Below are 12,295 nucleotides of genomic sequence, written 5' to 3' on the forward strand. Positions count from 1 at the left end.
TAGCATTTTGGGGACAAGTGACACTCCTTTCAAGCAAAGCCAAGCATTGATAAAATTCTAAAATGCAATATACATTGCCCCCTGCCTTATAATTTAATCCATTCTTGATCTGCACAGAACTTCAGAGTTGAAAGAATCCTTTGAATATGTTTTACAGGAGACTAAAGAATCTAGTCCCTTCTCTGATGCCTCTGGGCTCCAGTTTCTATGGTTCATCATCCCTATTATGAAAATCAACAGTTTGATTCTGCAGTAATACCCTCAGAAATTGAGGCACACAAATCATCCCGGATTACCTTGTTCCTTTAGGGCCTTCCGCTTTCTCCTTAATTTCTCTGATCTTCTGGAGTGGAGTGGTTGGGAGCTAGCATCTCTTACTGCTATGAGTAGCATCTTTCTTGTAATTTGTTAGTCTGGAAACCAAACCAGATTTAAGAGTAACAAGAGAGTAAGCAGAATTTCCAGGAGTTTTAACCATTGCTTGCATTTAAATAGCACTCTACATGCCCGATTTCATTTGTACAACCATCCTGGAAGGTCAATAGTGTAAATGTTATTACCTTGATTGGAAAAAGGTTCAAAGAGCCTGGTTTTTTGTTTTTTTTTTTTTAACCTGAGGTCACTCAGTAACGGGTAAAACTATGGCTCAATCTCAGACTTTTAGCCTCCAAATTCAGCCCTTTTTCAAAAGGTCCAGGTTCCTGGCCCTGTGCTAAAGAGCTGCAGCTGCAGGATAAACGTCACATTATGACATTTAGCTCTCTTAATACCAAGCAACCGGCTTTGAAAACCAAGAAAAAGGGGAGGTTAGAGGACTGGCATATGAGCCATGAGAATTGGAAAAATCTCAGCCCATTCTGGGTGCCCACAGTTACAGAGAATTCAGCCCAGCATGAGGAGCTTCCTACACCAAAGTCATGGATCCTGTAGTTCCCCTTGCTCCCAATTCCATATTTAGAAATAAAGCAATATTATGGGATTTTGTTGCCTGAAGGGAACTTTAATGTTCATTTTGCTCAATGCCAATGGGTCCTTAAGAGGTCTGTTTGTCCATGGATTTCAGGTTGTCCATGAGCTTTAAGGGTAAAAAATAAAACCAAAAAGTTTCACCTTTATTTTCCCCAACCTCTAACTGAAATTGAATGTTTCCTTCAATTATTTAAAAAAAAATCTAAAATAAATTATTTAAAAATCTGGTTGTGAGAAGGGGTCCTGGTGCTTCTTCAGGGGACCAGGACACAAAGATGGGTAACAATAACAGTTGTATCTGAACCCAGGGGCTCCGACTCAAATATAGCATTAGGTCAGCATGCATGTTAGTCCCAAAGATGATGACAGGAAGGAAATCTAATCAGCAAATTCATGCACCATGATTCTGTTAAATCATCTATGCTGCAGGCTGCCTTGATTATCAGACTGTGAAAGCACATTTGCTGACCTTGGATCCTTGGGCTTTGTGGAAGTCCTGTAAAATCCAAGCAACAAAAACCAGAAAGGGCTGCCCAGGTGAGAAGTCTTTCCCCCCAGTGCCAGTCCACAGCCACAGTAAGTGCCAATTCAAAGGCAACATGTCTTTAAAATTGTCACAGGCACACAGCCCTTACCCAGGAGAACTCATCAGCTGCTGAGGAGAGGCTTTGTTCTCCCTTCCAGCGGTAGGGAGACTCCCTGCCACTCCCTATGGCAACCTTCTGACCAAAGGAAATTCTCCAAATTATGCAGGATGAGAAAACATCCTAACACACCTGGAAAAGGGTCTTGGATCGGCCTTGAGACTCATGCTTAAACCTCATTTTCTGCTGCTGGATTCAGATTTCTTTCTGTACCTCCTTCAGGGGAGGGATGCAATTGAGAGCCACCTTCTTATTACCAAAAATATACACACAAACAGCCAATCCAAGCCAGCAGCTAAATGTCTTATGGTGCTTTTATTAATTATCTCTGCCATCTAGCCTTATTAGTGTTAGGAGAGAAAGGAAAATAACCCAAATTAGAGATTTGTTAACTGCCCAAATAATACATACTTATCTTAGCTGGGATTTGATCTCAAGCAGTAAAGTACAATACAGTAATATAGTGTCCATAAATAAATTAGCCATGCAAGAGATGAGTGCTTTCAGACAGCCGGTCCTGATGTTGCTTGCTCAAAGCCTGCACTGGTTGGAGAGCTTTGTAATTTCTGCTTCACCTGGTGGCCTACAAAGCATCCCTCCACCTTTCAGTTCTTGTCTGATTTTTATTTCAAATTGGCAATTTAAATTACCCTGTCCAGAATTTCCTGCAAACAATTTCTGGATGTCTCTGTATACTGAGATCTCATCTGACATTCATGAGGTTCCTCGTGCTAACAATTGTACGGAATACCAAGTCTGCGCCCAGAGAATTCCCCCTGTTTGCTACCTTGGCCACATAATTTTAGAACAAAATATTCTTCTCTCATTCCCGTTATGTTTCTCCTTCATGTCAGGCAAGAAAGCCCTACTTCTCATGTGTATACATACGCAGCATAAATAATTTTCTTCTATGTGTGAGGATCAATCTAAGGACACTTTTACTATATATGAAAAGCTGGTTTCAGGATCAAGAAGACCTGGGTCCAAATGCCATCCCTAGACTGGCTGAGTGACCTGGACAGTGACTTAACCTTTCAACAGAGAGGGAACTTCATCCCTGCCAGTTCCCTATAGGAATGAAATCAGAAGCTCTGGCTCCAAATAGATGCTTGTTTGAATGCATGAAAAGCAAAGTTTTCTTGCCTGGCTCCAAAGAGAAAAACAACTGGCTGGGGAAAAGGAAATGCTTTATGCTAAAAAGATATGGCTGAAGTGTTTAAAGAGGAAATTCTGTGTGCGTGTGTACACAGGAAAACACCCCAGAGCATTTTCATTTTCGATATCCCCTCGTCAAGCTGCCTTCGGCTGTTATGTAGCTTTCTGTAAGAGTTCAAGGGTCCCTTCTTCCTGCCAACAAAAATTCTCCCCGCGCAGCTGCACCAGGGTCAGTTGGTTAAAAGGTGAGTGATGATTTCAATTCCCCAGCCAGCTCTAACAATTTACCCCCTCCTCGTCCCCAGAGGATGCTGTGCTAGTTCGAGGTCTACAAGTCCAAGAAGGGATGCTCAGTGACGACCCTCTTATTAACCTCAAAAGCAGAAACCCTGTATTTGACTCCTAATAGACACTAACAGCCAGTAAGACCCTCTTGGGGACCTTCTGTACCTTTCATGAAGGTCAGTCTTACTCAGGACATGGAGGAAATTCTGAGTTCTTAAAAAGCGCTGCTGGAGAGGAGGAGAAGAAGCTTTTGACAATACGTCTGTCACTGTCACAACACAGATGTGTTTGCAAAGGCTCATCACCAGAAGGTTAGTCCCTGATTTGGCTGATACAATTCCAGGACAACTGGAGTCTACATCAATACAGGGAAAATCCACACCAAGAAAAATCACAGCTCTTCAATGTTGAAATAAGGAACACATGTTAATTTTCCATTAAGTCGGAGAAGAAGAGAACCAGGATCTTTTGGAACGATTCTTGGTTCTTAAGGGACACATAATAATTCTCATGCACATTTACATAACACTGTCAGATTTGTAAAATGCTTTCTTCACAACAACCTTTCCAGGCAAACTAACTAAATATTATCCTCGTTTTATAGAGGAGAAAAGCTCTGAGAGCTTGATTAATCAGGCCTTGCCTCCACCTCCAGCTTTCCTTTCAGTGTTCTCTGATATCTCCCAAAGATGACAGGGAGTAAGTCATTTTAGAAAAATTTAAAATGTTTTATATGTGGCAGATAATAAATAATCATGGAAAACATTAAAATGTTTTACATACATCATGAAATAGATATAGAATGCCAATACCCAGAATAGGCATTTTTATTCAGAGAGAGGGATAAAGATTCAGGTCAAAAGTGACTTTTTTTTTTCATAAATATTTACATATTAGGGAATCTTTAGCAAGATCTTTGAATTCATTTGTTAAAGAAGAAATTTTGAAAGACATTCTTTTCAAACAGTTATTACTTTTTTTTTCAAGCATAATGCCTTATGAAATTTTGTCTTAAAACAACCACTAAAAGGCATAATGCAAAATAGTTCATTTTATTTTAAAATGCCTACATATTTACAATAAAAAACTTTATCATGCATCATAACTTCTCAATTGTTAATTTTAAAGATAAAAGGTAAAAAATCATAAAGAATCAATTCCACTATCTACCTACCAAAAAATTCAAGGTTTAACCAACCCAAAAAAACATGAAGCACCAGCAATATGCAAGGCAATGTTAGAGGTTGGGAAACACCAAATTTCCGAGACTAATACCTTCATGTTTTACCGTAACTATGAATGGAGCATTAAGAGGGCATCATATTTGACTTCTGATACTATATATGCAATTTTAATGTAAAATATGATTCCCGTGTAGTAAGGTCTTATTCTGACCATTAACACACATTAATTAGCATATTAAAGAGAGGTAGATTTAAAAATTCTAGGATTTCACTATGGTCCATGGCATAAAGATTTATTATTTTGACAAGAGTGATAGGATTGATGGCCAGGAAAAAAAATGATGTCAGCAGGGAGAGAGCAGTGGTAAATTGCCAATATTCAATGAATCAACAGAAGACTTTAAACCATGATAAGTCCTTGATGATTGCCACCATTTCTGTAATGTTCAAGTTCTTAAAGGTCACTGAATTTTATAATTATTTCCAAACAATTTTCTTCACGGTCATTTAAGCTTTGTCTAAACAGCTGGGTATGTTGCCAGGCAACATCACCATCCCCTCCACTTAGTTTTGCTTCCAAAATAACTTCTGTGGCATCAGAAAAATCACGATAGGAATGAAGGCTTTTATCTGTTGAGTGGAAAGAAATAAAAAATAATTAAAGCTCTGTCTTAGGTAATTTAAATTTAAGTCCACAGCATGAAGAGGCAGTTTTGGAATGGGTATTTTAGTACTTGTACGCTGTTAACCACAACCTCCCACCGACCAAAAAAATAAAACCTACCCAGAGAAATATGAATTATTTTAAGATGGCCAAAAAAGTCAACTTCACATGACATCAGTTACTATAAAGGACTTTTTCACTTGTACTTGAATTTGGAGTCCTATTTTTGTGTGGCTTTAAAAAAATTACATTGGGCCTGATAATATTTAGCATCTAGTTAAATATGATTACACTCTCAGGAAAATGGTAAACACATTCCATGCTTAAGTCTCTAAGTACAATGCTTACCTCCTGCCAGTTCTACTTGTGCTGAATCAGAATGCAGCTTCCATTCTATCTTTCCACTAGCAAAGGTTTGACTGCTTGTTCTAATGGAAATGGTATCGATTTTAAGCCCAACTGACCCACACTCAAACTTCCAAGAAATGTAGCCAGATGATGAGCCTTCTTTTCGAGCTAAATAAACCTAATAGGAAGGAAAACATGAAATGGAGTAAAATGAGGAATTTTGAGAAGGAAGGGGACAAAACTATGGAGACTAGCATTATAATGTGATCATCAGGCAGTTAAATGGTTTGGGGAAACCTAGTTTTTTCATATTTAGAAATTTATTAATATGATCGTTCAGCAAGCATTATTAGGTATCTACTGTTTTCCAGACACTGGAGTTACAAAATACAAACAATGAAATCCTTACTCTCAAGAAGTAATTTCTCGATTTTTCCTTATTAAGAGAAATAACAACAAAGATAGAAATCTGAATTCAGACCCTGTAGGACTTTTAATCACTGAACAAATACATATGTAGCTAGTTAAGAGGAGCACAGGAAAAGATTCCTACAGACAGTAATATTTGAGACGCACATTTCAGGAAGTTTCTCCGAAGTAGAGGTGAGGAGAATGTACATTCTGGATAGAGGGAGCAGCCAGTGGAAAAAGGCTTGGAGATGGAAGAAATGCTATGTGAGTAGCAGGAAGAATAAGCATGTAGAAGGGGGCCATAATGTTTAATTAGCCTACAAAAAGCTCAGCAATTTATATCTTCCCTAGACATCCCTGGGAGCCATGCTGATAAAGCAACACACTTAGATGTGTGCTTCAGGAAAATGATTTTGAGAGCAGAGGGAGGGATGGGAAGAGCAAGAGACCTGAAGCATTGAGACCAGGTGAGCAGCTGAGGGGGTAAACTAAGGAGATAAAGGAATACACATGAGAAAGAAACAGCAAGATTTGGCAACGGACTGGATGTGTGAGAAAAGAATAAGAAGTGGGGACGTTGCTGAGAGACTAGAAGAATATTGTCAGCCATAAAGAAGCTTAGTCAGGGGTGGGCCTCGGGGAAAAGAGAAGGAATTCAGTCTCTGAAGGTTGAGTTTGGGATCTAAAATGTCCACCAGGCGAATGGCTTGCAGAAGGGAAGATGGATAGAGAGATCACCGGCTCCCCCTACACAGAGGTGATCATTAACCCACAGGAGCAGATAAAATCAGGGGAAAAGGAGCTAGAGGAAAGGAATTCCAGGGTGGGGCCTAATCTGAATCAAAAAGTTCTCCATACCCCAGAAGAAATTTCAATGTTGACTGAATTCAAGCATACTAAAAAGTTGGGGGCAAATGGAATTTTTAGATTCTACTCTACACATTTTGAGCCATGTCAATATTCTTTTAATATTGAGTATTTCAATTCATTTAATTTCTAGATTTTTAATATTTAGATTTTGTGTTATTATGGCAAATATTTTTCTCAGAAAATTGAGCTAAAGATATCAAAAGCAGGTATTTATAATACAACTGCTGCTAATTCTCCAACCATTTTTATGGCCACACTGAAGTTTATGTAGCTGACAAAAAGGTGCTCTGCTCACATTTAGAGAAACAGCAACACTTGGCTATTCCCTAGTTCACTGGATTTTTCCTCAGGCTGAATCTTTAAGAAGCTCTGGGGGCTCAGGATTCAAACTTTTTGTGATACATTTCTACTGACAATAGGCTGACTCAGAATACTAGACCTTAGCTATGAGACTTTATAGGTTTCCCCTCGTTAAGTTAGTTCATAATCAATAAATTATTAAGCATCTATTGTGTGCTAGTCACTATAACACGGTTCTGTTAATTGACTGAATTTCCTGGCATACACACATTTTAGTGTTGTTTTGTTGAATTTTTATATTCTATGATTTTTAAGAATGGATATTAGCTAAGGAAATATGCAAAAGTTATAGCTCTTAAAGTGCACACATCAATAACTATTAGAGATATCGAAGGATTAAGAGAAGTCAAGCAATTTAAGTTAAGTAAGACACAATAAAAACATGATCAGTCACATCAAAGCACAAAGGAAAACATGTCAAAATTAAAAACAAACCAAGGACTGACAAAATGAAAAATAGTGCAATTACTTCAGAGAACAATCAAAGACTTTCAGAGGTACTTTGCAACTGGAGGGGTTATTAGTGAACAAGGGTGGTTTCTTTTTGAAATTGGAAGACTAGAAAGTCTAGTTAAAATAGAAATATAGCTAATAACCACTGCTCACCGAAACCAAACCAAAACAAAAAAACCCAAACTAATTTTCATGTGCAAGAAAATATAAAGACTGGGGTATGAAAGAAAAGGTCAATTTTAAGTGATGTAATTCACTTTTTCATTTAAGGCCATATCCACTCTTGTCAGCTATGTAAATGACCTAGGACTTTTTTAAGGATTTGTTTTATTCCAGTGGCCACAGAAATCTTTTAAAAGAATGATGAACTCTGATAAATATGTTGATATAATTTAGAAGTAAAATTCCAGAACTATAGAAATTCCTAAATGTAAATGTAATATTGCACATATTGCTGAACCATCTTATAACATGAAAGGTTAAGAAAGTGATCCAAGAAATGGAGATCAGCATATGTCAATGGTCTGAGCACTCATCTGTTTGAAAGCCCATTGGAAATCTATTTCCAATGATCAAGGTTAGATTTGAGGAAAATGGGCTACTCTTCTTATTGAGAGCCCACTGAAAATCTATTCACAATGATCAAGTTTAAATTTGGGGGAAATGGGCTACTCACCTGATTTTAAAACTTACTGAAAATCCACTAGCAATGATCAAGGGGAAAGTTAACCTGCATTGTCACCAACTCCACCAAGTATTCAGTCGGTGACAACGAAAGACACCAATCAGCCCTGCCAGGACGATGGCAGTTCTTGTATAAGTGGCTCAGTAGCAGCAGGACAAGGTAGGGGTCATCTCGCCACCTCCCAAAGCACCTAAAAATCTCCTGCCCTGGGGAACCCCCAACACAAGCTGGCAAACATGCTGTGAAGCAATTTGTCATCTAGAAGCATGAATCATGCACTGACTGATCAGTCTTTGGTTAACTTTCTCTGAGGAAGAGTGACATCATTTGGTCATCAAGTCAAAAAACATTTATTAAACACCAACTGTATGCCAGGCCATGTGCTAAGTGTTGAGAATGATAAGAAAGGAACCACAGGATCCTCTGCCCTTGAATTACTAGAGGGGGATCATGTGCAAAAACCTCTGTGCCCCCAAGCCACACCAGTGTCAGTGGTGAGCTCACTGATCAGGGCTGACCAAGTGATCAGGAGAGGCTCTTCCTGAGGAGGGGGAAGCCACGGCCTGAAGACTCCCAGAGGTGAGGGGCAGCCATGAAAAGCGGGGAGGAGGAGGAAGAAAGGGGGAAGGGAATCATGGGGATGGGGATTGCAGCCATGAAAAGCCAGGCCGTCAGATAGGATCGCTTGTGGAGCCAGGACAGAAGGGCCTGAGGGTAAGGGCCCGCCTGGTCCTTGAAGTGACTGGAAGCAGTCCGCAGGGGAACCTGGTCACAGAGAGATTTCTTCTCCCCACTGGAAAAGCGCCTTTAAAACAACTCCGAAAATAAACACGTTTTCATTTTACATGGATGAGCCCAACTAAAATGGAGACCAAGGCCTGATGTCTTAGCTTTATTCAGGGATAATCCAGAGACCCAGACTGGGGGCAAACCAAGGACAACCAAGAGGCAGATTTTGGGGACCACAGGGAGCAAGAAGGATGGAGGCCCGAGGGTAATCACCTGGGGGAGGGGCAGGGCACGGCCAAAGGAGGAGGGAAGACCCCATGCAGAGACGGGAAATGGCCCAGCTTCTCTGACACATCTGTGGGAGGAGCAGGAGTCTCACTGACACACCCACGAAGAACCCCCCGGCCCCCAGAGCCCCCGGACACGAGAGCCCCCAGGCACACAATTACCATTTTCCAGTCTGTCTCAACTTTTCTGAATACAGATTCCATTTTCCAAACACCACTTTCCCATCCGGAGATTTTGTCATTATTACTTGAAACTCGGACATAACAATCATCCACTGGATTGTAAGTGAGGTGGAAAAGCTTCGCCATTTTCTCTTCTCCAGACGGTCTGAACACAGTTTCTTTCCTCTTAACAAAAGAAAGTGGAATTATTTTTCCCAAATATATTAGAAGTAAAGAGACAGAGGTCCAGGAATGCACATAAGGCCTCTCAATGGCAGACTTATCATACTGTCATATACAATACAGGGCTTCTTAAAGTCTTAGTGTAGTTTTAAGCTACTCAAGCTTAAGTAGCTTTTTTATAGTTCACACTAAGCATCCATTTATTAAGAGGTAGTTTCTTCACCCACAAGTTCCCTATACTAATAAAATCACAAATCCAATTCCCATCCCATTTTATCCCAATGAATAGAGCAATTTGAAATGACAACTATGTTTTTATTCTAGACATTAAAGCAATTAAAATATTGACTTTCTACAAATTTTATTAGCTCTCATTATATATGACCAAGGTTTCTTCCTTTCTCACGTGGATCACAAAGCTTCCTTTCTTCTGTTGACTTCACTGTAAAAATAAAGGCTAATAATGATAGTTAGCCTACTTTAATCAACTACCCTACCATGATTAGAAGAATAAGAACATCTGTCATTATAAGAAAAAGGTATGAATACCTAAATAATTTTCATACTTCTAATAGAACATAGTTGTGCATTAAATTAGGTCTCTTTAGATTATAACTTGTACAGCAATTAGTGATTTGAGTTACTGATTGAATTTTGTCTTATAGCTCTAAGATTGAACTGAAAACTGAGTCATCTCTATTACAGCAAAAATTATTTGCAAAATGTAGTTAGAATAACCCACCTCCCTCAGTCCTACTGTAGAGAATCAGTAATGATAAATTTTGAAAAATTAGGGAGACAGATGGAGATTGATGGGGAAAATAACATTACGGTTTTAAAAAATGTGTATTTCCATATTTTGTGTAAATCTACCTTTCTCTACTCCCCTTTGCTTTTTTATAAACGAGATCACAAACTCTCTGAGGTCAAAGGCTCTTTTTTCCATATTTCCCTATCTTCTGCAATATCCATCAAGGTACCTCAAACACAGCAACTGCACAAATATTTGATTTAAACCATAATATTTATTGGACTGGGACAAATATATTATCCACATAGTAAATTACCTAGCATCAGGAATATTAACCAAAGAATTGCCTAAAAATTATTTCAATTTCATCACTAAAAATAATTTCTAATCAAAATGACAGATTTAAAACCATTAGAGATTCACTGTCATCAACAAATTAATTTCCTATTTTATCTCACAAAATTGTCATATAGTTGATAAAAAGAGGTAAAAGTTATTACAGTCCTCAAATAAATTATCTTATATTAAGGTCAACTGTTAAGTTATCAATACAAGACTTTGTTTTCTGAAGGTTTTCTTCCTCCCAAAAGCAGACTATGATGGGATTTGCATTGTGAAATCTAATGAAGTACATGACGGGTTTAAACTATAGATTTATCAATATAGATAACAACTGTAATACCTATTATTCAACCTATATGAATGACTATAAAATCAGTTATTTAAAGAAAAAACAAATCAGGGGAAAGGGAAGCAGAACAGGATTCTATTTCTTTATATCTTTATAACCAACTACAACAAAATAAGTTCTCTATAATGATAATCTAAGCAGCCTGAATATGAACAGAACAGAAACAAATAAGCAGATTCTAATCACAATACCTGAAATCTTCTAACCAAGGATGCAAGAGTTTCAAACCCTTATTTTTAAGAATTCTTATCATTTCTGTAGTATAACTGTTGTCAATTAATATTTCTCCTCTAAAGCAATTAGCTACTAATTCCCTCCAAATTTTCATCTTCTTTTAAACCATTACTTTCTAATGTGAAGTGATAGGGGGAAATGTCAAAGCCATTATCCTAAGACCAAGAAGTACTCCCTAGAGTGGGATCATGTTGGAGGAGAAGCTCCTTTCTATTAATGAATTAAATACCTCAGAACCCATTTCTCCTCGGGCTACTCTCCAAGCCACTGAGCCCGAGATCCGGCCACCGAGCTCTCCAGCCTTAGGAGGTCTGGGAGAGATGAACTCCACAAGTTCCACAATTATCCTGTGAAGGAGCTCCTTTCTTCGGCTCTCTGACAAGGAGAGCTGCCTCTGTGGTAAAAGAAAACAAAAGGAAAAGACTGAAAATTATTTCAGGTTATGACCTATTTGAAGCTAGAATCTAAGGAAGATTAGAAAAAGGGACTGAGGCTTTACTTTCAATGGCCAAAGGAACTCCCAAAAGAGGAAACTCCCTTGCTGAAACTTGTAGTATGTAAGACAGTTTTGTCTCACTAAAACAAACCAAAAAAAATCATTAAAATGTGAAATAACTTTAGGACTAAGAAGCTGGAGAGGTTAAGGAAAACATGATAGCAGAAACATTTGCTTCAATTTCAAAATTTATTATTATTTTTAAAATAGCAAAATCAAATGCCTTTTAAATAACTCAGTTAAAATGATTCTCAACACCATAGGAATCATTTAATCTCTCATTTTCCTCATCTGCTACATAAGGAAGCGGTGCTATAACAATGCTAATCACCAAGTTTAACTTGAGATAATTCTACTTTCTACTCTGTTTAAATTAACTGCATCAATCATTTGCTTATATTTATTCAAAGAAAGCATTTTGAACTTACTTTTTCAACCAAATACTATTCTTACATTTTAATACACTATTTTACTCAAATCCTTCTTTCTGATTTTCTTTTGCTAATCTATTTTTGAACACACACTGAAGTCATTTCTATCCTCTATAAATAAAACATGACTGACACCGTTTGCCTAATTTCCAAATGCACACTTCTAAGACCATCAATTTTTTCCTTCTGGAGCTAGGACTCCTGAAGGATATTGCAAATTTGTTCTATTACAAACACTTCAAGATGTGACCTTGCAGGACAAACACTATCAGGTGATAAAAATGCAGAAGGAATTTTGGAAAG

General features: G+C 38.1%; 1 protein-coding gene across 1 annotated transcript in view; it reads right to left on the bottom strand.

Annotated features, from left to right (window-relative positions):
* Positions 1–3,862: 3,862 nt before the first annotated feature.
* NGLY1 (N-glycanase 1) overlaps positions 3,863–12,295 on the bottom strand; it is a 50,752-nt gene continuing 42,319 nt past the window's right edge. Inside the window, exons 9-12 of the mRNA XM_031940375.1 lie at positions 11,295–11,459; positions 9,207–9,392; positions 5,250–5,427; positions 3,863–4,867 (exon numbers count right to left, since the gene is read on the bottom strand). Of these exons, the coding sequence (XP_031796235.1) occupies positions 4,692–4,867; positions 5,250–5,427; positions 9,207–9,392; positions 11,295–11,459 (705 nt within the window). The 3' untranslated portion in view covers positions 3,863–4,691. The remainder of the gene's footprint in view (positions 4,868–5,249; positions 5,428–9,206; positions 9,393–11,294; positions 11,460–12,295) is intronic.

This window comes from Sarcophilus harrisii, chromosome 5 (genome assembly GCF_902635505.1).
Source record: "Sarcophilus harrisii chromosome 5, mSarHar1.11, whole genome shotgun sequence".
Classification (NCBI taxonomy): Eukaryota; Metazoa; Chordata; class Mammalia; order Dasyuromorphia; family Dasyuridae; genus Sarcophilus; species Sarcophilus harrisii.